The 25,958-nt window shown below is 42.0% G+C and overlaps 1 protein-coding gene and 1 long non-coding RNA gene across 2 annotated transcripts; one reads left to right on the forward strand and one right to left on the reverse strand.

The window, feature by feature from the left end:
• Positions 1–3,994: 3,994 nt before the first annotated feature.
• LOC142804001 (uncharacterized) lies at positions 3,995–16,122 on the reverse strand. The gene is made up of 5 exons (XM_075890456.1): positions 15,967–16,122; positions 13,167–13,260; positions 12,124–12,171; positions 6,798–6,863; positions 3,995–4,175 (listed from the first exon to the last, which is right to left on the reverse strand). Exons 1-5 carry the CDS (start codon positions 16,011–16,013, stop codon positions 4,056–4,058), a joined length of 375 nt encoding a protein of 124 aa, XP_075746571.1. The 5' UTR covers positions 16,014–16,122; the 3' UTR covers positions 3,995–4,055.
• A 6,940-nt stretch (positions 16,123–23,062) lies between these two features.
• Positions 23,063–23,901, forward strand: LOC142804002 (uncharacterized). The gene is made up of 2 exons (XR_012894418.1): positions 23,063–23,139; positions 23,676–23,901. It is a non-coding gene; the product is annotated as an uncharacterized LOC142804002 (long non-coding RNA).
• The last annotated feature ends 2,057 nt before the right edge of the window (positions 23,902–25,958 follow it).

The raw sequence follows: 25,958 nt of genomic DNA on the forward strand, positions 1-25,958 counted from the left end.
TAACTAAGGAGGGGCGCCTACACCGGCATGATTCTAGCGAACGAAAGGTACGACGACAATACACAGCACTCTGGGGAAGTGCCCAGAATGATCTCATTGCAATGCATATGCAGCCGAGCAAGGTTAAATTCTTCTGTACATAGTGCAAGGTAAACGTACGAGCAGATAAACTTGCGCTAAAAAAGCGGAACATCCCATAGTATGAGGACGACCATGACACCCCCCCCCCCCCCCATGCGAGCCTTATACGGACTGAAGACGACTTGGGGAGCAATTCATACTAGGCGCACTTCAGCCAGGGACCACCAGAGGTCGACTCACCATCATCTCGGGTCAAGGCGATGGAGGATACGTTAGAATGGGTATTAGGCAAATTTGGGTCGAATAGTCTACTACTTCATTGAAATGGGCAGTCAAACCAAACAGCGGAATAATACGATTTAGACGATGCCGGTACAAATTGGTACGTCGCCGACTTCAATGTGAACTACTCGATGCTCTTAACCGTCTACTAGAAGCTCGCCGCTTTTAAACTAACGCTGCAAAGGTTGTAAAAATCGCGGGCCAACGGTAAAAAGTTCTGCAAAAATTTAAGGACTCATTCGCGAATTCACAGACGAAGCAGCCAATGTTTTGAAAACTGATTTTGCGTTAAAGTAGTAACATAGTTGTGATGGTGGAAAGCGTAGGAGCGGTAAAAATTTCGGCAGATCCCACGTACCTGAAATTCGAAATTATGCGAAGCATCTGGAGAGTCCATGTTGCAATTGTTTTATTGAGCACCACGTCATGAACTGACGCAAACTATATGTACAAATGTTGCACGGACATACATATGTTGAAGAGTTGCAATTGTTCGTACAACCAGTTCTTCGCACTTGTGCAGCGGTGTCAACTAGAACCACGGTGCAAGAATAATTTAGGTAAGCGAACAACGCGAAGGAAGCGCTTCGCGGGGAGGGACGGATTATGATCTCCGTTTGCGGCGTGCCGGCACACGGCTCACTGGTCTGAGGATCATGCCGGGCTGCTGGCCGATTTCGCAAAGCAGATCCGGCACGTGAACGATGGTTTCAACATCTGAGAAAACCGGGTAGTCGTGCGATATTAACCACGCGACACGCGTAGAGCCGCGCCGCGAAAAAGAGGGTAATAAGGGAGGTGGTTGACGATGTGGTGAGGGTGTTGTGGCGAAGGTAAATGAGCACCGCTACTTTCCTACATCACCGGGCTTCGCTACACCGAGAAGGGGGGGGGGGGAGACCCTGGGGCAAAGTTTGTAGTGCTTTCGTCCAGGTTCCTAGAGAGCCAGAGCATTATCGGTCTGCGGATTGTCCCGGTGTTTGCTCACCTAAAGTATTCTTGCACCGTGTCTGGAAAGCCCATTAGCAACACAAGAAGCTGATATGAAGCTCTGATGCTCGCGAAGATGCTGGACCGGGACACTGCTACGTAAATCAACTTCAGCGCATGGCAACTAACCACATTTGAAGTTAACCTGACGTGACGGCTGTATCAAAGAAGTTCATATGTAATGTTTATAAAATTGGGTAGGCAGCAATGCAACTGCTATTGACTGTTTCACAAAAATCAGCGTCTGTTGGATAATCAGTTTCGAGACCTGGCGTAGCTTTCTGGTGAAATGCTTCATTGCCACGCAAAATGCTTGGGTTCAATTCCAGTGGACCCTGACATTTATTGTTTGCATTCGGTGAGTCGACGCTACCGTTGTGGGGTAGTTTTCTTAACGCTCGCGCGTTAAAATTGCACATGTGTAATCTCGTCGTTCCTGGGTAGATACTAAGTGTCAATCACCTGTGGCACATACCCGCGTACCAGCGGCACCTACACGCCCGTGGGTATGTGCCAATGTCTAAAAGGAAGTGTTTGATAACGTACGCGACGGGATTGCGACATCATTCATGTCTTGACCAGCACGTCACATTCGTCAGGCCATGTTATCCTTCCATGCTAATTTTAGTTCACGCCAAGTTAAGGGGGTGAGCACGAGAGCACCAAAACCTAATTGGCTGGATAGATAGATACGCTCAAGGTCGCTCAAATTCGCTAAGAAATGCTTCAAATTTAATAGTAAAAATAAAACTCTTTATCAAGTGAACATACGCACAAAAAACACACATCACAGTAGAAATAAAGCGGCAAGCATTGTCATTAATAAACTATTAGTAATACATTGCTTGTCTATAGTGCCTCAGTACAATACAGAATAACCGTTGAAGGTGTTGCGTTCTACATATTGTACTTCCTTGGTCTCCAGGAGGATAAATTTCTACTCTCACGAGGTCACGATGTCAGGGTGACCAAGCTTTCTGTTCGAGTAGACCATTGCGCGGATAGTAAAAACACGCCGTCCAAGTCATTCACAAAGTATACTGATAGCCGCGTCAACACTCGTCGGCCATGAAGTAATGTGATCATAAATAGATCACGTGGTTTTTCACAATTCAGACTTCGAGCATATAGCGCAAAAATGCGCTCCGCTGAAATAAGTAGGGCATCACTCGGATATTATTACTCTATTCGTCTCAGTGAGTCAGCGGAGCGAGCGAAGTGAATTTCGTGACTCCAACTGAGCATTCGCCACCTAGTTCTGCGCCTGGATATAACGCTAACGAGAAAACCTTGAAAATAAACATGTTACCACGTTGCGCGAGTTGACTAGCGGTCACATAGTTGCTTTATTTTTGCCTCGCCGCATGCGCGAGCCCAAAAACTATTAAAGCGATGCCCTTAGAATATCGCAGTGCGACAAAATGCTTGGCATCGCAGTGGAAAGACGGCAATGTATTGTTCTATCAGTTCGCGAAGAATGCACACCATTGGCGACAAGGAACGGCACAAATCAGAAACTTACACGCTGTAAAGAAGGTGCCGGAACCTACGGTAGATTTTTTTTCTAATTGATTCACTCGCGACAACCTAATTATGCTCGGTGAGTACACCATTATTTAGCGAGGGTGCGTTTTTTTCAATACTCGGGCTTCTCTATTTTCACCTTCTCGCGTTCGACAAAGCAATGCGATCCGACGCCACAATCATAAAACTTTGGCACAGCACCTAGCGAAAGTACCGCGTTGACCCTGTAAAGCTTGGCTGTCTTTTTTTGCACTATATTGCGAGCACACGAAGCGTTTCATAAAGTCGCGATGAGCCACCTATGCAAAAATGTGGAATTTACTATAAATAAGGAGAGGCCTTGCCTAAAATACGCTCGCACACTCATCCACTGTGTACGCTTCGCTGAAAACACGAAATCAGTGAGTGAGCGAGTCCATTCAGTGGCACCGTGAATTCGCTGGCTTGGCCAGCGTGCCTCACAGTTGCAGTTGCTATCTGCGCTGATTCGCAGGGCCCAGTGGCCCACTAAGCCAGTTAGCTATTACTCCAAACACGCGTAACGGTTTTGGATGAAGTAAAACTCGTCAAATGAAAAATGAACAAATAAGCGTGTGAGCACTCAGCATTACATCACAAGATTTATACTTGTAGTAAATACAGTACTGACTTGCAATACATTGTTAGATGACTTATCGCGTAATTGTACATATAGGAATAACAAGGTGTCATATCGGATTGTCAGAAAACTCGTTTGGCGATGCTGTCTCCCACCCCACCCCATACCTTGTTTCTTCTTGCGAGAATTTCTACTTCCTATGAGAACGGAATAGAGACCATGCAGTTTGACCTTGCGAGAAAGCGTTCGATAGAAGGAAGCCCTAGTGAATTAGTTTCAAACAATCTGGGGCTTGTTGTGTAAACCGATGTGCTAGATTGAGCCTTACGTAGCACAGCAGGCCTTCAACAACCACGGGAGACGCAGCTGTGTACAATATACAACACATGAGTTTACTAGCATCCAAAGTTTAAAAGAATCAGAAAACAATGTCCTAAATAGCCTCATGAGCTTGGTTTCATGATCAAGTAGTCACCGCTACAGCTCAATAGAACGTTTGCACGAAAAATAACGCAATAATTTGTCACAAAGGATAAGTTTATTGCTCTGTGAATGCAATAGTCAGGCTTGCAGACTGATGCTACTCTGCAAGGTCCAACTCGTTCCGGTCACCATTCTTGCGCAGACGCATGCAAAATTTGGTCCCGCTTCCATCATCCCGACATTCACACTTCTTTTTGCAATCGCCGTTTCCTGTGCACTGCGAGAAACAATGCATGTTTACGTAAGCAAGATTAGTGGCCCAGATATGATTATTCTCTGAATAAAAGGATTTTTCTGGGACGTGCTTGTAGGATGTGCGTAGGAGCACATCACGTCAATTGATGAAACATTTTCCGACGACGCAAACGAAGTCATGTTGTAGTGTTGCAGCCCAGTTTGTAAAGGTAGACATGTGTTAGTGTGACACAGATGGGGAACAAAAAATTAACTCTAGATCACTAAGTTCTACATGAAAAGGAAGAAAAAAGGGCGGGAATGGATGAAAGAGCGTCGAAATATATGACGGCACTGTAATTTCCTTACAACCACGTCTGCGCCGAATTCACAAAAAATAATGTCTCTGGGAAATTTGTGTCTTTCGTGGTCTCATTTCTCTAACATCGCAACGACATTATAACGACTCATGTCAAATTGTCCCAAATATAGTGGCATATGAAGAGCATGTTTACATGACTAGAATGTATGAAATTCCTACCCAAATAAGGCGTGTTTATCTGAAGCTATTATCTATTATTATGTTTAGAATACTCCAAGTAAAGTTTTCAGCTAAGTTTCCATTAGCTAAGAGAGGACAAAAGTGGCACTCGAAAAGTGCGCGGAAACTACACGCAAGAAGCGACGCAAGTATTCCCACCTCAAGGCTTCCCCCGCTTACATTAGGCATTCTTCAGCTTTTGTCATATATGCAGCTAAGGAGTATATCCACCGCAGCCTGAATCACCATCCATCAAAACTTTGATGCGTTTTTATTGTTATTTGAGCTGCCTCGTCGTCACCCCGTGAGAACCACAGCTTGCACAGTCGTAAGCTACGTTTGAAAAACAACTTGCAATGTTTCTGCAGTGGTACTACTTTATGAATATTTCACGATATTTTCGCTAATACTAGGCGTGTGAAAAATTGCGGGTCTCACTCTATGAATATTTCGGTTCATAAAAAAAGAGTTCTCGCTCTCCCTCCTTCTACCGTTGACATACATATGTCTGTATGTGTTGATATACATCTGCCGAGTGGCAAGAACAGATTTTTGTGGTTTCAACCATAGAGTTTCTCAATATACGCTAGAGGGAACTTTGGCGCTAGTGTCTATGGGAGCTGCAACACACGGCGCTTCAGCGAGCATGGGAATTATGGGTAGTACACACATTTGTCTAATTTTCGTACTTCTGGTCTGCTTTTGTCTCCGTGTGTGTTCGTGTGGCGTGAAGCTGTGTTTTCATGAAAACATAAATTAGCAAATGCTCACCGTTTGCGCTTCACAACCTTATTCTTTTAAGCTTACCATTTTGAATGAAGTCATTAAGTTGAAAAGGTTTTGTTTTTTCTTTCAAAACAAAACTGAAACACAGCAATAAACGAAGCCGCAAGATCGATTCGCCACCCGCAAGTACGAAGTCTAGGCAAATGTGTGTACTAAACATCATTGCCATGGTTGCTGAACGATCACAGCGCCAGAGTGCCCTCTAGTTAAATTTGGGAAACTCTATTGTTTCAACAATATAATGGCTACCTGCTTACCCACTTATTAAGCAAGAAAGTGCAGGCGAGTAATTACTCGAGCAGTGCACAGCATTCTGCTGAATGAACAATGGATATACATAAAAAACAGCACCCACCTCACTGGCGCTGCCTTCTGCGCCTGTTAATCCGTCAAGTGCATCGTACAATAATAAAAGCTCCCTATTAGCGCGTCTTACTTTTCATACAAGGAGTTTTTTAGCTAATATATGTTTTCTAAAATCGGTGTCTTAAAGTTGAGCGCGCGTACTTTTAGACAACTAAGTCTGCATCGCAGCGCATGAACTATGCCGCCCTACAGTTGCTTTCCGACGAGTATGTACTAAAATTAGGTAATTAACTTGGTTATGGGTAATTTTATGACAATTTTTATTGTTTTAGACCTCACATCTTACGATATTCCAATTTTATGTTTAAAAAGCGCAATGAATTTGAACTAAGAATTACCTAAATTTAAGCCTCCAATCTAGGTGACACCAAAACTGAGTGCACAGGGGACGCAGACAATCCGTAATTGCAGTCTCGTTAGAATGGAGGCTCAGGAGACACTATTCACAAAAAGAACAAGCAAAAAAAAAACAAACTAAGGCGCATCACCGGAATACATGACCGGGAAAAACGGCAAGCCATCTCAAATACCCCACTGCACTACTTATTATTTGGGTTTGGTCTGCAGTACTTATCTGTTTTCTTCTAAAACTTAAAAGAACCGCAAAGAACGTGTTCTTTTGTCTTTTTCTCACCTCGTTTCATTTCTCAAACACCCCTGAAATGCTTATTACATAAAGGGTTCGGTTCACAGTAAAGGCAGGTGACTTCATTGGGAAAGAAATTTCGTTACATTGTCCAAGAAGTTTGACAAAAGCGTGATGGGTTCTGTTTTGTTGGAAGTGTGCTGTTTCTCACTTGTCTCCGAGAACTTGTGCCGCAATAGTTGCAGTCTAGTTTTAAGCTGTGCAGTGAAGCTAGAATTGGATCTTGAGGTGCTTCTGGGTTCACCGTGAAAGATACATACAGCCACTACATATCAAACGCCAAAAATAGGGTTGCAAAGAGCAATGACAAAATTGAAAACACTCACCTCTACACGCGGCTTCTCGCCACCTTTATGGCCCTTTTTGTCACTGCTCCTCTCGCTAACTTCATCCTAAATACAAAATAGCATCGTGTACGTGAGCATCGAAACAGTAACAATGTTTCAGAAAAGCCACAAACACTGATTTTGTTCCGTATTAGCTGCGCTTCTTCTGGATTCCAATACTTAAAAAGACGAACAGCTACGCTAGTAAACGAACAGTGTATACTGCATAAAAATTTGTCCCACATAAGTGTGTTGATTTCAGGCATTAAATTTCAGGAAGGTGGGGCCGGGTGAATGTAACCGTGGGTTTTAGAGCAGGGCTGATAATCCGGCTGCGGGGATTTCCCTCTCCTATATTTACGGATATGTACGCTATTTACATGCGACGACAATGGCCGGCACACTGGCGGGTTGTTTGGTTGGACCTAAGAGGATTGGCTCAACCCACTACGGGGGATGAGCCATGAATCTAGTGGCAGTGGGATTTCGGGGAAAGAAAAAAAAAACAAGAGGGGGATGCCTAAATATATTTTTATAAACACTAAAAGCTTAGTTGTGCAAAAAGGCTAATGTGAATTGTTTAAAAATAAAACGAATAAAAAATAAAAATATGAGCTAAATAAAATTAGAGTAAAGAATATACGAAACAGACTAATAACAAAAATAACCAATGAGTATGTACTTGTGAGATCAGAATGGTTGCCGTTTTGATTCTTTTGATAGTTATATATGGCTATGTCTCTGTTGCAGTGGCCTAGTGCCGAAGTCCCTGAGGAGAGTAGTACCGTTTCCGGTAGCTGAAGCCCGTGTTTTTAGAAAGCTGATATTATAAAATATTGCCTCAAATTTCGATATCGGTGGTATTCTGTGAAAAAGTGCTATATATTTTCTGTTTGTGCACAATAGTGACAATGGGAGGAACAAACAAAACCAGATCTGTAAAAAGAAAAGTTTAAAGGTGGAATTCGAAGTGAATATCACTTCGAATTCTCTTGTCGCACACCATGAGCTGTACCACCGAAACTTAAGGTGCTGAAAATATGTGCCATTTAGAACAGAAGAGTGGGTGTACTCTTGCCCCATACAGAAATTTTGAAATCGCGTGATTGTATGTAGGCAGCAGGGTCTTAGAATATCCAGGACGGGGTCTTGAATCGATTTTGCCGCCAGCATGTCCTCCGCTTCATTCAGTATTAGTCCCGCGTGTCCTGGCACCCAAACCAATCAGATAACACGAACGCGACTGGGTATATACATATGGAATTTCAATAAGCAAGATGTCTTTGGTGTTGTCACAACAGTGCGAACTGACGAAGAATCAGTCAGTATAACAGCCGAAAAGATATATGTTGGTAGCTTGCATATGGCCAGAATCACTGCGATTAAGTGTGCATTGAATATTGGCGTCAAATCGGGCAGTAGCTGTGAACAAGACCAATCTAATGCTGTTGAGTAGTTGCCCACTCCTCCTTTCTTGGCATTAACGAAAGCATCTGTGGCTATAACTAAACTGATCTTTAGAATATTGAGATGGTCTCTGAGCAACCCATTTAAATACTTTATCAGCAAAAGTTTAGCATCTTTAGGGAATATATCGTCAAACTATTCTTACCGTAGGATTCCCTACCTGTCATAAACTCACACCACTCACATCACATCAGACCAGTCTCTATCTGTTTTGTAGTCGTTTTTCTAGACTGGGACGCTCTACCGCTTTTTTCCTCAATCACACTACTGCCTTCTCTGAATATTTTGACAAAAAACTAAAGCTTCCACCAGGTCTTCACACTACTTGCTTTACAAAACCACACATCCTGTGCTAATTAAAGAAGAATAAAAGAAGAACCACGATTTCCATGCTCTTTTTCAAAGCAAACCGGTGTGCAGCTCTGCCTGTGATTTCATTTCCTGATATAACAAGCCAGAAAGATTGCGAGTAACAAACGTACTGATCTCTTCTATAAACATCGCTGTACAAGTCCTTCACGGTAATGACGAATCCTAATTTCAAAGGAGTTGTCGTAGCAAGATTGTTAAACGTTTCTTCATCTGTTTCAAGCACTGTGTAGTTACTGTCGGAACCGAAACGTACACACGGCGCGTGAACGTGTGCTAGATCCAGGAGTAGGTCTTTTCATTTTAACGTACACTGCACGCGCCGTCTCTGCCATACAAGAGAAAGAATACACATAAAAACATGTTGATACCTGTGTTCCGAAAATCGGTAAAACACGGAAGTAAAACTTGTTTTTACGCAAGTAGTCTAAATGTTACTGTACACTGAAATAACAGAGCTATAGCTCCACTTAACGTGGATGCATCCACTTTAACGCCTGAAGGGGTACGGCCACCTTTTTTCGGAGGCAAGTGTACTCTGGCTTACAGATTTCCTGTATTCAGAGGTGGCTCTGACCAAGTGGGAACCTGAACAAATGATAATATTTTATTTCGATATTATAGTCACTTTTCTCGCAGCGCGCTTACGGACATTGGCACTAACTTGACATCATGCTACAGTACTAATCCTAATGACTTTATGCAGTAGTCTGGCAAGTTTTTATGACTTCAAGCGCCGAAACCCAAAAATGGTACTTGCGCGTCGCCCTCTCGATTGTGGGCTCGCGCCGTGCGGTCTATGTCATCCAGCGTACCTGTGAAGCGAGATAGCGGAGTCTGGGATAGTGTACATGCCCGTCAACGCACTCAACAGAGGGCGAAGGAATCGTTTGATTTCGAATGTGCCGTCATGTCGACAATACTTTACCCCTCAAATTAGCTTGCACCACTGAAACAGGCAATAATATGTGTGAGTTCAACTGATTTCAGCGCGATCTGGCACTGAGGCGGTCGTGGGTCTACTTCAAGTACCGTGGACGAGGAGGAGTGTGGACGCTAACCAAGCGGAGTTTGTCCTGTTCGCTGAACCTTACTTCGGAAGCGTACACAAACAACCTGCAGTTGCTGACCGACTTCTGATTGTCGACGAAGAATCTGCGCGTTAAAAAGCGCTTGACAAATGGTGCGATTCAAACTAATGGTGCATTCGTTAGGCCAGGTCATTGTAAAATGTTGATTGATTGATTGATTGATATGTGGGGTTTAACGTCCCGAAATCACCATATGATTATGAGAGACGCCGTAGTGGAGGGCTCCGGAATTTCGTCCACCTGGGCTTCTTTAACACGTACCCAAATGTGAGCACACGGGCCTACAACATTTGCACCTCCATCGGAAATGCTGCCACCGCAACCGCGATACGATCCCGCGACCTGCACGTCAGCAGCCGAGTACCTTAACCACTAGACCATTGTGGTGGGGCGTTGTAAAATGTTACCAGCTTTGCACCAACCAATCATTACGCACTCTACATATCGGGACGCCTCGTTCGTTAGCGCCTTTCAGCCGTAGATTACTATTTCTACTAACGCTACCCCTTGCCAGACACGACAATTGCATTGCGATAAAGCTCTAAAACGGCGACGTAGCTGTTCAGCAGGAGACAACCACGCACACTGCTGGGATTTGATTCTAGTACGAAGCCAGATTTTAAATGCGTATATTCAACAATCCAGATGCACGTCAACAGATTTCATCTATCTATCTATCTATCTATCTATCTATCTATCTATCTATCTATCTATCTATCTATCTATCTATCTATCTATCTATCTATCTATCTATCTATCTATCTATCTATCTATCTATCTATCTATCTATCTATCTATCTATCTATCTATCTATCTATCTATCTATCTATCTATCTATCTATCTATCTATCTATTTGCGTCTTGGTTCTTTGAATATTGCTAAAGCCATAATGTTGGTGTGTCTGATAACTAACCTCCAAATAAATGTACGAAATAGATGTAGTGCCTGCGACCTATACAGTAACCCGCTAGCTTTGAAGCGATGTGCACTAACAGAACCATAGTTGACCCTTCGCGGTAGTCTAGTGGCTAAAGCACCCGGCAGCTGACCCGCACGTAGTGGTATGAAATCTCGGCCACCGCAGCGGCATTTCCGACGAAGGCGAGAATGATGAACACCTGTGTGCTTGCATTTAGGTGCCGCTTGGTAAAGAACCTTATGTGGTTAAAATTTTCAGAGTTCTCCAATATGGTGGCGCGCATATTCATATTGTATTTTTCGGACGAGTGAGCTCCAGCAATAATGAGAACAATAGTTCAAATTTTCAGTGGTCGCCAAGTTTCGTAAACTTTTGTGAGCGGGTATACTTAAATTGTCAATCAAAAAAGCACGTGTGTGACGAACGAGTTTTACAAGTTTTGAAAGGCATTTGCATTTCGAAAATAAATCAAACGTCCATGACAAGGCATAATTGAATCCGTGCTAAGCGCGATCTTTGTTTAATCCGCTGCTGTATTGGTTTTCTTCTATTGCAGTACTGCAGGTTTAATCGTAGAAGAGGGGTGTGGTGTAAAAGTATTCAAGACAACACTGTGGGAGCCTTTTTTGTAGGCCTCTGTAATATATAGGTCACGTTGTAAAAAATCCTTGCTAACAACGCATATGTGTTGGCGTTTACCCACCATTGCTTGGAAAGGCAGACTTTATGGGGTCCAAAACCGAAGTATCTCATAGTTACTTAGTCTTTTCTTCCTTATAAATGTTACTCTTATTGCTACTGAACTGGCTATACTACTCAAATACAGGTATTACCTTATAGATATCCCAGCTAAGAATAAACGCGTAAATAAAGTAGTGCTTTTTGTGACAGATGTAAGGCAATACCTTCCCCAATCACTCATACACATATATACCGAAAATGTCATATTTTGATGGTTCACTGTAGGTATAATAAGGATTTTAATTTTGTATACACAAAGCTTTATATTGTAAAACGTGAGAGCTATGCTTATTATACAACAAAAATGTGCACTAAACATATTCAGCCTTTTTGTTACATGCGCCCATTCTCATATGTTCCTTGCGTGCCCATGCGTCTACGTTGCGCATTTCAGCAGACGTCACAACGGAACGAAGGCGGAAATCCATCAGGCGAAAATCAAGTGAACGTAACAAGTTTAGGCATTCTTGCACTAAGCGCCACTGCATTCGTAATACTGCCTTCTCATAGGTATACGTAAAAGCACTGTGTTTGCTGCATAAGTATTCACATCAAGTGTAGTGTCTGAAGCATTGTTTTAGAAATAAGTGAAGACAAGTGGTCACTTTGGCTCTTGCTCATCATTTCTTGCATAACCCATTTCTTGCTCGGCCACATAAACGCAGCACTGTTGGCCTCAGCGGCAAACATTTGAATAACAAGTGAAAAATTTGCGGACTGTGCAGCTATTAAACTTACCGAATCAGGCCCCTCGTAAGGAATCATATTATCTCCGCTGTCAGGCTCCTGCGAAGATACATTTTGAGTCACCTTCTGTGTTTTGTAAGACTAAGAACTAATCTTGAAAAAAAACGGCAATTATGGCAGCGCTAAAATTATCTTAGAATGTATGAAACGCGTTACCTTATTGAGTAGCACGTGAAAGTAAAGCGATCTCTCGTGATAAGTCACATGAGATATCTAGGGCAACTTTTTGCTACCTAGTAAAGTTCTATCGACAACGTAGTACACAGGCGACTCGATACTCTATTTTAAATATGATGAAAAACATTATCGAAGCTATGGTGGTGTCAAGCCTGAAAAAAGAGCGAAACAGGGCGGCCCTCTTTTCTGTTCATTTGAAGCAGTTAACACTCTAGGCGCCCGGGCTGCCGTATTTTGTCATGTACTATCATTGTCAGTTGGCGTGTTTCAAGTTAGAGCACGTATAGATATCGAAAAAAAAGTCAAGTGAGAAATACGAAAATACGCAAGGAAGAAAGGAAAAAGATCGCTGAGCAGCCTTCTCTACTTGTGACGCAACAGTGAAAGCAACCTTGATATATTAGGCCTCGAATGCACGGTGAAGAGACCGTGCACACCCTAAGCACAAATCACAGGCGGGCCGCATCCCCACAGCCGAAGAAGACGATGAACACTTGTGAGGATGAGCATGCTTGAGAAACATAACAAATGCCCACAATACGAAGCAAAAACAAAATAAGTAAAAATAAAAATAATGTTAAACAACTGTAAAACACAAAAAGTATGAAGATAGGTTGGAATATTTCCGCTGCAGCCGAGACAGAAATACTAAAATGCTTTAATTCTTTGTTGCTAATATCCTTTCATGCAGGCGTATAATAGAAAGCGACGACATGCAAATGTTCATTGTAAACATTGGTCCGACAAACCTATGAATCTGCTTCTTTCATTGTCATGAATCACAGAAATCATAGGTCTGCGTATTGCAGGTTATCTTGATAGAGATTCCCCACAATTCACTTTCATGCAGTACTTACCGAGTCTCTTCGATGACGCAATCCGTTCTTTGGCTTGCAGTATTTGTAACCATCCTTTCTGGCTTCTGCGATTTCGCCTTCGAAGATTGCCCATCTGGAATGTAGAACTTACTGTTCGTTACATGGTACCTGGATCAAGTGACCCATGTAATGAGCGGCCGCATTTTGTAGCGTTGTCACTGTACCCACACAATTAAGGCCGATCATTTTTCCACAGAGACAGAAAAAAACAGCCCCAGCATTCTCCTGTGTCTGGTTGTTTCTATACATATTATTTTATTCGTAACTGTGACACAACAAAATGGCAATAATTTGCTATTGCAGCATTTTTCTATAAGCATGCTTTATAAGAACAGACGCTTCAATAAGGAGCAACATGAAGTAGCAGGATATGTGAGGGACGTGTAGTACGCCAGCAATCCCAAGTATCCCAACCTACTCACGCCTTACAGTGAGACATCGGCCATAATAAATTATTTAAAGAAGTATTGCAAAACAAAAGACAAGAAGAGAAACCGTCAAAATTGCACCTTTATTGTGGAGCAATGTGAGCTAAAGGACTAACATGAACCAGGGTAACAAAACCGAGTAATATAATTTTTAAAACATTCAGGTCTGTAGAAATGGCGCGGCAGTCGCAGTGTGAGCATGCGAAGCCGCCTTCAGAGAGCCCTCTATAACTCCTAGTTGGGCGTCTACTTCAAGTGTGATCGCTAGAAATAAAGCACAGAATAAAACCCATGTTCAAGATAAGCTTTTTTTAGCCTAATAAATTCGGGGCGATTGTACGGAAAAAAACCTGAGCCAGCGAGCGTACCGCAATATTACCCATAAAAATGCACTGGTCACTTGTAAATTTGTGTGTGTCATTTATTAATAATTGATGCTCTCTGTATCGCCGGCTTGTTGAGGAACAGCCGTGCCTGATATGAGAATCTGATCTTCTGTCAAAATATTTGGCAATATACGTTGACACATTTCAATGTTGTACGAATATGATTGCATGAACATCTCTGCTGTTAGCAGCGACTGAAGCGTGCCGATGCTAAGTTCATAGATTGAGGTCTGATTTTCGGCATGAAAAAAAAAATAGAAAGGGTGGGTGGGAAGACTGTGATTGAGGACTGGCCAATATGATATGAGGAGAGGAAGGGAGAAAAACAAGAGAAAGAAATTAAAGCCAGCTTCATGCCTTTAAAGCCGTAGTAAACAGTGAAGCTGGCAAGCAAGGCCTGTGAACTGGCAAACGCAGATTAAGTCCTCTCTTCGTCTTTCATTTTTGTTCTTTAATTTTTGTCTTTGCTTTTCAATTTCTTCTTGTTTATTTAATGTTTTTACGTCTCTTCGGTACTGTTCCCCCTCTGCTTACAGTCTGCCTCCTCACACTCCGCCTCCTTCTTATGTACAGTATTCTATATTGTAGATGGTTACACTATGGTGAACCTGCACACCATCTCCTTCTTGTTTTCTTGCCCTCCTCACCACATTATCCTCTGTATTGTTTGCTCATTTTCTTTTCATTTTGTTTTTAACCATACCATACAACGCCACGTCACGATTTGCTCTCTTTTCTCTTTGTTTTCTTCCTCCATCCGCTCACTAAGCCCTTGCTATACAAATATATTCCCGATTATGCTATACTGAGAGCTGCTTGGCATACCTTTGTGGCGCATAAACAATACTACAAAAAAATATGCACCATGATTTAACCTCAGCTTTCTATTTCCCTTCCTCCTCTCTCTATATGGCTCCTACTCACTCTTACTTCCCTCTCCCACTCATTTGCTATGCCCTATCTGCATGGTTTTGAATTCCGGGCCATGACATTTATTTAATAATGAATTTGAAGCAGTCAAGGCGTATACCTGCTTTCCGTGGCGCACACCCGCCGAGTTTAGCGCGGACCAGACACGGTGCTACTCGAAACTTCGCAAGCTCCACTGTTAAAAGTAAGTAATATGTCAGGAACGCGCACGCCACTTTTCGTGTTTGGCAATTTTCTCGAAGCGCCAAGGGGTTTTGCTTGTGTTTAGGGAGTACCAAAGCACTCAAAGCATGTCTTGACGGCGATGTACACACCTTTTTGTTTTTGTGGTATACAATCATAAGGATGAATGGTGGCTGAGCTAATGGAAAGGAAGCTTTACACCACCCGCGTATTACGCTGGTCCCATGGCCTGACTCCTGATGAGATTGCGCTGTTCTGTCCCTCAGTATTACACCCAATATTACTTTTCGTTGCGCTACGTATCGCATTCATGGGTTCCTTTTCCGAAAGAGATTCAAGAACTCATGGGTTTGTGCTACCGCGCCTGGCTGCCAAGAAAGAAACCTAGGCTTCAGTCTATCTCCAAACCTGGTTTTTTGCTGTATGTATGGATAGCAGCAACGAGAATTGGTGGCAGCGGAGGTGGATAGTCATGCGAACAAAAGCGGCCATTCTTAGGCATTAAAACTGGTGATGCCGTAAATTGACGCAAAACGGAATACTGGCAACAAATGTTCATTGTAGCACTCCGCATGATTTGCTGATATAAAGAGGCACTTATTCTGAAGGTAGAATTTCAACTGCTCTGCACTTTTCTAGACGAGAGATGATGCACAGCCATCAGTTCGTTAATGTATTTGGTGCTGAAAGCTTGTGCATGAAAGCATTTTTAGGTAGTTCATTCTTTGATGACCCAAGATAATCCAGCAATTGCGCGAGATGTACTAAAAGCATGAAATCGAGCTCTTTAAAAATAGTCTTTTACATCCACGCTATGACAGAGTACGTTGGTGAATGGTTATGCATACTCACAGTACAACCAGAAGCAAAATGTTCGCGGAAAACAGCAAGGATTTCATTTTGGTCGAAGTCTTGGATGGTCGACAGAGCAGGAAGCTTGCTCAATGCTCATGACACAGGAGCCTAACGTCCCTTTTTATATACACCTTCGTACGGTGGCACATGGTTACAAACATGCGCAATTGACGAGTTTCTTGGAATTGATGAGTTTGATGAGATTGATGAGTTTCTTGGAATGCGTTTTGATACATCTGGTGCTCGCGTCCGTTCTACGCAGTTATGAATGTTCACCAGTCATTTCATAAGTAATGAAACTTTGAAGCGCTAGTTTGAATGAGAAAACAAAAAAAGAAATAGAATTTATGGAATTATTCACAATACTGTGATTCGTTATAGAAATTTATATGAAGACAAGTTCTTCTAAATTTATGCTCTCACTGACATTTCATTAAGGAGCGACTGGATGACATTTTCTCAGCATTATGATAACACGGCAATCGTCGTAACGAACGGCCTTATATGACGGAAATTCAGGAAGTATCAGCTTTGAGAGTAAAAGCGTCATGATTAACAAGTGCGCTTGTACATGAGATATTCTGAACGGTGATCTATTCAGTCTGAGGAGGCATGCTGCTGTGTCACAGCTGGTAACTTATTCGTGCCTACGTACTACAATTGTAGAGCTAAACCCTGCCACCAGAACCCATTTATTGACTTGTCTATTTATGTGTGTCTGATATAGCGTGTACTTTACTGCGATTACTAGCAGCTACAATTTTGTTACTGGTATTAGATGATTGCAATATACTGTACACTTAAGCACATATACCGGCACAAACATAACGCATGCGAACAAATAACACAACGTGCTACAGCAGAACACGCGTCTCGACTTTTGCTAAGTAATGACATCTTTCAATACAGTTGCGCTTCATTTGCACAGCATTGAAGCGACCAATAAAACTAAGGAACAAAGTCATCTGATAGTAGAGCAGTGAACCCCTGGCCACTGCAATCACCCCGGCATTATTTCAATGCGCGAATAAGCTGGACGAGTGTGTTTAAAGAAGGTGCATCGCCAATAAATAAAGTGCAAGTTGAATTACGGCACAACGTGTCACAAGTGTCTCCTTGTCAGTTCAGGGCGACATGACTGGGGAAAATAGACAATATTCAAAATGTTTTGGCATGCACTATACTCTTGAATTACAGGTTCATTTAGCGGAGAACACAAGGAAGACGTTTGAAACGATGGTACATCGCCAGAGCTAGGTATAATGTCAGCCACACTCTGCTAACACAATGTTTAACATATAGAAAAATCAGACTGCGGTTGTGCAGACGTACATGTGTATGTACCTTTTTAATGGATTTGACGCCATAGCATAATGGTAAACATCAAATAATAACAGGTATAAAGACACCAGGCTGTAGGTCATTCAGGATCTAAGAACTCTTGGGTTCGTGGCAAACAAGCGATTTGCAAATAATGGCCTATTTTTGGCCACCATTTCCCTAGAGAAAGGGGTACACTAGGAAATATTTAGAAAACCTTTTTAAGCTCCTTTAGTATATGAAGGTTGATCTGACGGTGTTAAGTTTATTTGCTTCGTATTCGAACGCAATGTTTGTCTCAATGAGTCGACCTGACTCATTACAGTAATTTATTTTATTTATTTATTATTATACCCTCAGGGCCAGAGGCATTACAGAGGGGAGTGGTACAGAACAAAGGCATAACATGAGGTAGCATGGTTACAAAAAATGTTGTGTACATAAAAAGGAAAAGGAAAGACAAAACAAATCAGTATTATCGCAACAATGTGGTCACACAAACACAGATTAAACATCAGATATTTCTGCATATACAATATTGGCTATGGCAGCACGGAACAGTTGGTTATCGGTGATACCCGCAATTTCAGCGGGAAGGTGGTTCCATTCCCGGGACGAACGGGGCAAGAATGATTGAGTGGCAGATTTTGTATGATAATAGTTAATGCCAACCTTGTGACGGTGGTCAATGCGATGGGAAATGTATAGTGGTTGGGGTAAGAGTTCGTTGCGCAGGAAGGAATGATAATATATTTTATGTAGCATGGTTAATCGAAAAAGTTTCCTGCGTGATGATAAAGAGGGAAGGGAAAGGCTGCTTTTCATTGAAGATATGCTGGCAGTACGGTTATAGTTTGACAGGATAAAGCGAGCGGAATTATTTTGAACAAGCTCGAGAGAAGCGATTAGATTTTTTTGGCTTGGATCCCATACTGATGCTGCGTGCTCTAACTTGGGGCGTATTAAGGATTTGTAAAGCGATAGTTTTAGTGACGATGGGGCTCTAGAAAAATTGCGGCGTAAATACCCTAACATGCTATAAGCGTTGTTGATGATATGTTCAATATGTGTTGACCAGCTGAGATTAGTTGTAATGTGCACTCCAAGGTACTTATATGATGTAACTAGTTCTAAAGCTATGTTGTTTAGGTAATAAGTTGACTGATGCTTGGGGTTGCGGGATACATGCATAACCTTACATTTGTTAATGTTTAATTCCATCAGCCAAGTTTGGCACCAGTTAGAAACAGCGGTTAGATCAGACTGGTAATGGTACGTGACTGGACCTTGCGTAGCAATATTCACGATGTATGTGTTCTTTGCCTGACTGTATGTTTTTTGAAGTACCTTGTTATGTAAAAGTAAACATATTTGTGCAGTTCTTGCGTTATGTGAACGAATATACGTGAAACCTCTCTAGGTGTTCTTTTGTGTGTCTTTTTTTTTCGTTTTGTTGGTGCCATTTTTAATATCTTGTTATCTGTGAAATCAAGCAACCAAAGGTATACAAAACATTATATCACCTAAACATCATAAAATCACACAGCAGAAATCAATTGACTGCTGTAGCCATGCGTACTTGTTTGTTTGACAAGTTTCAATAACATCGTAAATTATATAGATGTTGCAATTGTATTTAAAAACACAAATGACACTGTGTTGCAGTGCAGAACATTGACAGGCACATACACCTCTGAAATGCACTTTTTACTTTGTTGCTACTATTTTTCACTGGGTCGAGAGGGCCAAGTGTTTACAGCAGCCCTTCATGAGGCTCCCAATTCGCGAGTGTCTGTAATCAAAATCACAATGAACTCTAACACGTAAACGTACGGCTCTGAGTATATAGGCATGCTACCTGCACATAATATTACGGAAAAAGTATATTTACGCTATATGTGAGTCGTGGATAAGATGGCACTTGAATCGGAGGGACTGTGCCATGTCATCTTCTTTCATACGCTGTTCGTCGATCTTTTCAGCTCGCTATTTGATTTCCTGGTGGGTGGAGCACCAAACCGGTGTTAATTAGGAGGTGGTTGAGGTACAGGGCATGAGATATGTTACATGCAATAACCGGTATGAGGGATAAGGATGGTGGTTTTGTCGGCGGCCATTTTAAATGTGAGTTCGGTAACTGGGCTTAAGAAGCGGTAAGGTCCGGAATAGCATAGAAGTTACATTTCTGGATGTATAGGGCTACACGAGGGGCACCAAAACAGAACCAAACTACTGGTACTGTAATGGACGTGATGATGATGGGCGTCGTATATGCGCCTCTAATTGTCCTGTGAGTTCATTGGACGGTGTCGAGCAACTTGGCGCACCTCTTGGGACTTCGTTATTGCCTACCACCTAGCGTTTTCCGTTGTATAGCTTAGTCTGGATGGCAGGCGTGCGTCTTAAGGTAACCTTCTCATTTGCAAGTTTAGCACATTCCAAGCAAAACCACGAATGGTATAAAGGAAGCTGTTCACTACACAGTTAAAGCACCATCTAAGGAATAGAACTTTTACAACTTCTCACATTAAAAAATTTGCATTCTCCGACAAGTGCACATAAAGTTCAAGCTGTAATCAACTTAGATTAACGAAGGCTTCATTGCACCTAACACAATAAAACGAACTTTTGTTAACATATGAGGGAAGGGGTGCGGATTTACTTCCCATTTTTACACAGACGCCTTATTATTTTTCGTACATGCACTGTAACGTAGAGCGCTAGACACTCTTCGCAACACCAGCTTTATTTTTACGAGGCCGCACGCCACATTTGGTAGCACTGTTCGCATGAAATTTCACTGGTTGGTAGTGCTTTGTTGTCTTTTGAAATACTCGCACCGAAACGTAGTGGTTTCACTATTCAATGGTTTACACCACTGATGGCAATGAACTTCACATGTCTTGCTTTTCGCTCATCAAGTGGACAACTTTTTGTCATGCTTGAATATCAGCAGCTTGTCGAAGTTCACGTGACATTCGTTTGACGTACCGTGTGACGGGAGGAATTCATGGCCCTGCCGCAATAGCCGACCGTTTACGCGTGGGCGTATCTATTTGTTGCAAATAAAGTGCCATGGTAGGTTTCAGCTGGTGCCACATAAAATATTCTTTTAAAGTGACCACAATATCTCTTGCTCGATGCAGCGAAAGACTTGGATCACCCACACAACTTCGTTAAATCAAGTTTGTAGGGTATTTAATTATTAGGTGTGCCGCGAGGACCAGTGACACACTGATATTTTAACTAAGAGTGTTTTTCACCGAATGTAGGAGCAGCGCAACCTAGAAGTAGTTACTGCGTAACTATAGAAGCAAAAAAAACAAGGACAGAAAAGCGCACTGACTTTCGGCAAAGATTTATTATCTAAGTGGTGTACATACATAGGCAAAAAATAGAAAAATGGGCATGCGTAGAAAGGTGCAGGAATAACCACTGAGATACAATGTCAGCAAAACCCATGTCTCTTGTTGAATGAGCTGAAAACAAATACACATGGAGCTTAAAAAACATAGAGGTACGCAATATATTTTTGCAACAACGCAACTGATGGGCAACTTACAGATTTACCGTGAAATATTCAGAAAGATTCCGACTTGTCTGTTGTTGTGAAGGTCTGTAGGTTTGTTGATGATTTCATGGTATTTGTTGATTGTTTGGATACTGCTTCTGAAGTTGTTGTCCCTAGTCTCCTAGGTTTGTTTAATAAGCACTTGTATCCTCTCAAACTTACTCATAAGCTACCATCTGGTTTTTCGATTAGGTTTTTAGACCTAACACTCTGTCTATGAAGCAATCAGTTGTGCTGGCTGTTTTCACCGATGAGTGGTAAACCCCTTTTGCCTTTCCACTCAGCTCATTCGAAATTGGTGAAAAGGGGTATCATCAACATTTGCCTGGTAAACACTCTTTAGAGGTCGTGCCCGCACTCTATGCAATGCAGTTTTAAAGCACATGTAGAGCGCCCCTTAAGCGATGGTTACTCGAACGCCCTGATTTCTGCTGTCGAGGAAAAACCCTTGAAGGAAACTAAAAATCAAGGAGGGCGATCTCAGCCTCAAAACGCGTCAGTTCCTATGAACTGTGTTGCAGTCTCTTACCTGCATAAAGTGTCGCATCGGCTGAAAAACATTTGTAAACGCACTGGTGTCACTGTTGTAGTTTCAACCCCAGAAAAGCTTTCAAAGCTTTATAAGTTGGCGAATAATCCAGCTGCTATTCGAGTAAGATGCACCGTGAAACACAGAACGCGCTTTGTACCTTGTGTTACGCATATCGTATATCTTATTCCACTATCGTGCGGAAAAATATACTTAGGGAAAACTGGAAGGTGCCTCAACGACTGTTTAAGACAACACAATAATAATGTGCGCAATGCGGTACAAGGAGACCTCGTAATCCATTGCCGAGACTCCAGATGCGTGCCCCTCTTTTAGCGCCGCGAGGTACTAGGCAAGCACAACTCGCTGGACACGGGTGAGATAATTGAAGCTTATCATATAAATAAGTTTGACGGTATATGTGTAAGTTGCCTATCGGTTGCGTTATTGCAAAAAGAGATTGCGTATTTCAATCTTTTTTAAACTACGTGTGTATTTGTTTTCAGCTCATTCAACAAGAGACAAAAGTTTTGCCGACATTGTATCGCAGTGGTTGTTTCTGACCTTATACACATGCCCATTTTTTCCTTTTTTTCGCGTATAATCGTATACCACTCCGATTCTAAATCTTTGTTGAAAGTTAGAGCTCTTTTCTGTCCTTGTTTTTTTTTTTTTGCTTTCGTAGTTTCGCAGTTGCTACTTCTGAGTTGCGCTGTTCCTACATTCCATTATGCCCTAACAACTTGCCTAAGTAGCCACGCTTCTTTTTGAAGGTTTTTACCATGACATTCTAACTTATTGTCTAGTTACTGCGCATGTATGTTACTTTTTTTGGCAAATTGCTATGGTGTAGTGCAATCCATGACTCAGTGCAACTGCTCCCAGGAGGCTTCTGAATCCTGCAGATAAAAACAAAACCCGTCTGCAGTACAGGACTCCACAACACTCCTTTCCCTTCACGATCATTCCTTGTCTTTGTAACAATCGCCCCTTATTCTGCACCATTAGTTTACTTTTGCTCCTTTGAAATTGCAGTTCGGGCAAAGTAAACGAAGCTTGCACATGGAAGCTCTTAATAAATAATGCGTCTGCCTTAGCGAAGTCAGTGAAGCATGCCGAAATGCTGGCTTCATGTAAATTGTCAGTTTCAAGCTTTCTCATCACTTCCATCTTCCTGTAAACCGCTGTCTTAGTCCTCACGAACTTTCGAAAAAAAAAAAACCTGAACTAAATGCAGCATCTCCGATTGGGATGCACAACCCATTTATTTAACACAGTGCAGCTCCTCCCAGAAGCATACTTATTTTAAGCATGTGAAAATACTCTTACTGCATCTACAGGAAATTTATGTGTTTTTAAATATCAGATTTTGTGATGTTTCAATAAGTGGTAAAGGAAATTTACACCAAAAGTGAACTCCGGTAAATTAAAACTTTTAGTGACAAAGATATAAAAACGCTGTCTAATGTTATTCTAAATATTTGTGTTTGAACATTATTATGCTTTATTTTATTTTATTTAATATTACTGTGAACCCTATCTAGAGTATCCTTAAAGCAAGCGCACGAATAAATACAGAGAAAATATATCGATTTAACAAGTGGCACCATAATCATAAAAAAAAAACATTCCCAACAAGTTTTCAAAAGAGCACACATCGCTTTTATTCACCAGAAACCTTGGCAATGCATTCAGAAGTTCAATCACAGCCGGGAAAAAGAATAGCAGATCATTGCGAACAAAGTATAAAGTGAGTACTCCGTTTCCCAGGCACTTTAAAGTGCCTTTAAATGTTATTTTTATGTTGTCCATGAATTGTAAAAAAAAACTGGGAAGTTTTTTTTAACCTTTTTGCATCTAGTGGTCTAACTCGCAGGGCTAGAATTTGCGTGACGGAGTTTAATCGGTGTTTATTTTGTAGATGAAGCAAGATGACGCCACGGCATTGAACTTTTCTAGTTTTGTTTTCAGGCTATCCTCATGAGAGCTTCTTACGACCGAGGCATATCCTGAAAGTAGTCTAAGAAAGTTTCTTAAGCCACTAGCTTTGTGTCTCGCGTTCATTGATGTAATTTGTGCATCAAGAAACCAAGTATCTGGTACGCTTTGAAGCCCACGTTTTCTTTGTGTCGATGCCAGCCTAAATTTCACGTAAGAGTGACTTCTAAATAATAAATTTGGTCAGAATATAGTAAAAAATTACCGTCAATTTATTAGTGATGCCGTTTTGTTTTTTTAATCGTATGTGTATGTTGTCTTTTTTGTTTCTTACTTTTATATTCATAGGCTTCACAATTGGAATAATTTTATTAAACATTTACTGATTCTCTTTTGATCGCACGCGCCCGTTATGGTTGAATAAACTGGTCAGTCATCTGAAAAAAAATAAGCTACTGTATAGAGCAACTGCACACTTCAATATGATCTATGTGTCCAGCAACCACCCATTTTCTCAACTTATGCTACATAGAAGTGCTTCAGGAACTGAATAAATCAGCAATCGCCAACTTTACGACTTGTGAAGATGTTATGAGTGCTGTCGTTAAAGTGTGCGTCGCAATGTTTATAAGAATTAAACAAGCTTTCAAGGAAGTATGTTAAAAGCACCGCGTATCTGTTGAAGGTTTTATAATCATCACCACCACGTCCTCTATATGCAGCGAACCACAACGTAGGACTTTGATGGCTGTATATAGCTCTGTATAGCACGAAAAAAGAAGTACATTTCGCAAGACAAATGTCAACGGTGCTTGCCACTGTTGACGTCAACTTGCCACCATGTTCCTTTTGAACAATAAGGAAAACGGCATGTGTCCTTGTGCTGGTGATTACGTAAGCATGTATTCGAAACGGAGACGATAATATAAACGTATGCTGAGAAGCATGTACTTTTGACCTTTCATCGTCTCTAACCTTAGTGACGCTTTCGAATACATTAGGCGGCTATTACTGGCGCTTGCTGACAAAAAGAAACTGCACAGAAAATATATTTTTGATCAATGTACTAAAGCGATAGTGTGGAATAGCTCGTTTCGCAGCAATTCTGATGTCGGCGTCGGCTTCGTCGGTTTTGAGCAAACAATTATTGTGTTGTGCATGACCGAAAAATTGAGAGTTGTGCAAGCGAAATTGTATTGAGAGAGTGACGTGACATGCACTCATGAGTAGCGATTGCATACTGCCCCCTTTAGTTGGCTTTACACAAGTATATGAGAGCACAAGGACGCAGTGTTGTCAACCTAAACACTGAAACCTTAACTGCAGGAACAGCCCCGCCGCGGTGGTCTAGGGGCTAGGGTACTCGGCTGCTGACCCGCAGGTCGCGGGATCAAATCCCGGCAGCGGCGGCTGCATTTCCGATGGAGGCGAAAATGTTGTAGGCCCATGTGCTCAGATTTGGGTGCACATTAAAGAACCCAAGGTGGTCTAAATATCAGGAGCCCTCCACTACGGTGTATCTCATAACCATATGGTGCTTTGGGACGTTAAACCCCACATATAAAGCCCACATACCAATCACGCGTGGTTTCGAAAATTGATCATCAAATTTCAACGCCGCAGTGGCAGGGAAACCGAAACTAATACACCCAGTGTGTTAGCTTGTGTTTCTCTGGCAGTGCAGTCAAAATTTGATGATAGATCTCTGGAACCAACCACGATGTTTCCAATTTATAAAAACTTTCCTGATGCGCACGCGTTAAAGGAGGAGGAGCCCCTGCTCCTGGCAGGTACCCACAGACTGTCAGTGGTGACGACAGACCAACAGCGATGCCGACAGACCGACAGTAATGCCGGCAGATCGACAAACGTGACGATAGCCCGACAGGCTGACAGGCCAAAATAACCTATAACGACTGGCTAGCAGAACGACAGCCTGTCGGATTTCTTAACTGGGAAAGTTCGGCAACGTCGGCAGTGTGCGGATTATACTTAAATCACTATACAAAGATTAGCACTCGTCACGTACCGGGTGAGTTTGTGGTCTTCAATTTTGAGGTGCACTGGCACAAAGCCTCTCGAGCTTCGTTTTCATTTAAACTTTCTTTTGAGCAACCTCAGCCATAAAACACGGCTTATGGTTACCTGCTGGTAAACAATTCGTGATTTTTAGCAGCAACAAATCAGAGCAGTGACGGTAAGTTTCTGGCGCAATTGACATTCTTTTTGTTTTTTACCACTTTTGTTACAGCTCACTGTGCGCCTTTATGAAATACACGTTCTGGAATTTTCCTTTTACGAATTTATTTATAGTGAAAGAAATTCACTTGTTTCACACTTTGCTCGTTCTACTAGTTTCCCACGTTCACAGTATTTGCCGACGGATACAAAACAGCATCCAGAGAACGAAGATATGAAATGTTTTTGCGTGATTTTCACCGACATTCTCAGTGTACTGTGAGACATATTCTAAAAGGCGTGTTGAAGCATGTGGAAGAGGTTGACGTCCATGCGTGATCTTCACTGTGGCTTGCGCGTGACTATTATTGCCACGTAACGTTTTTGGTGGATGCGCTTGATACCTAACTTGACGAGAGAGCTCCGCATTGGACGCATCCTGCTTTCTGCTAC

This window comes from Rhipicephalus microplus, chromosome 3 (genome assembly GCF_043290135.1).
Source record: "Rhipicephalus microplus isolate Deutch F79 chromosome 3, USDA_Rmic, whole genome shotgun sequence".
Classification (NCBI taxonomy): Eukaryota; Metazoa; Arthropoda; class Arachnida; order Ixodida; family Ixodidae; genus Rhipicephalus; species Rhipicephalus microplus.

Excerpts from the sequence above, each read along its gene's own strand:
- LOC142804001 (XM_075890456.1), bottom strand. The coding sequence starts at position 16,013 with ATGAAATCCTTGCTGTTTTCCGCGAACATTTTGCTTCTGGTTGTACT. Across the intron at positions 13,261-15,966 it reads ATTTTGCTTCTGGTTGTACT|ATGGGCAATCTTCGAAGGCG; the intron begins GTGAGTATGCAT and ends TCTACATTCCAG. Across the intron at positions 4,176-6,797 it reads GCGAGAAGCCGCGTGTAGAG|TGCACAGGAAACGGCGATTG; the intron begins GTGAGTGTTTTC and ends TGTTTCTCGCAG.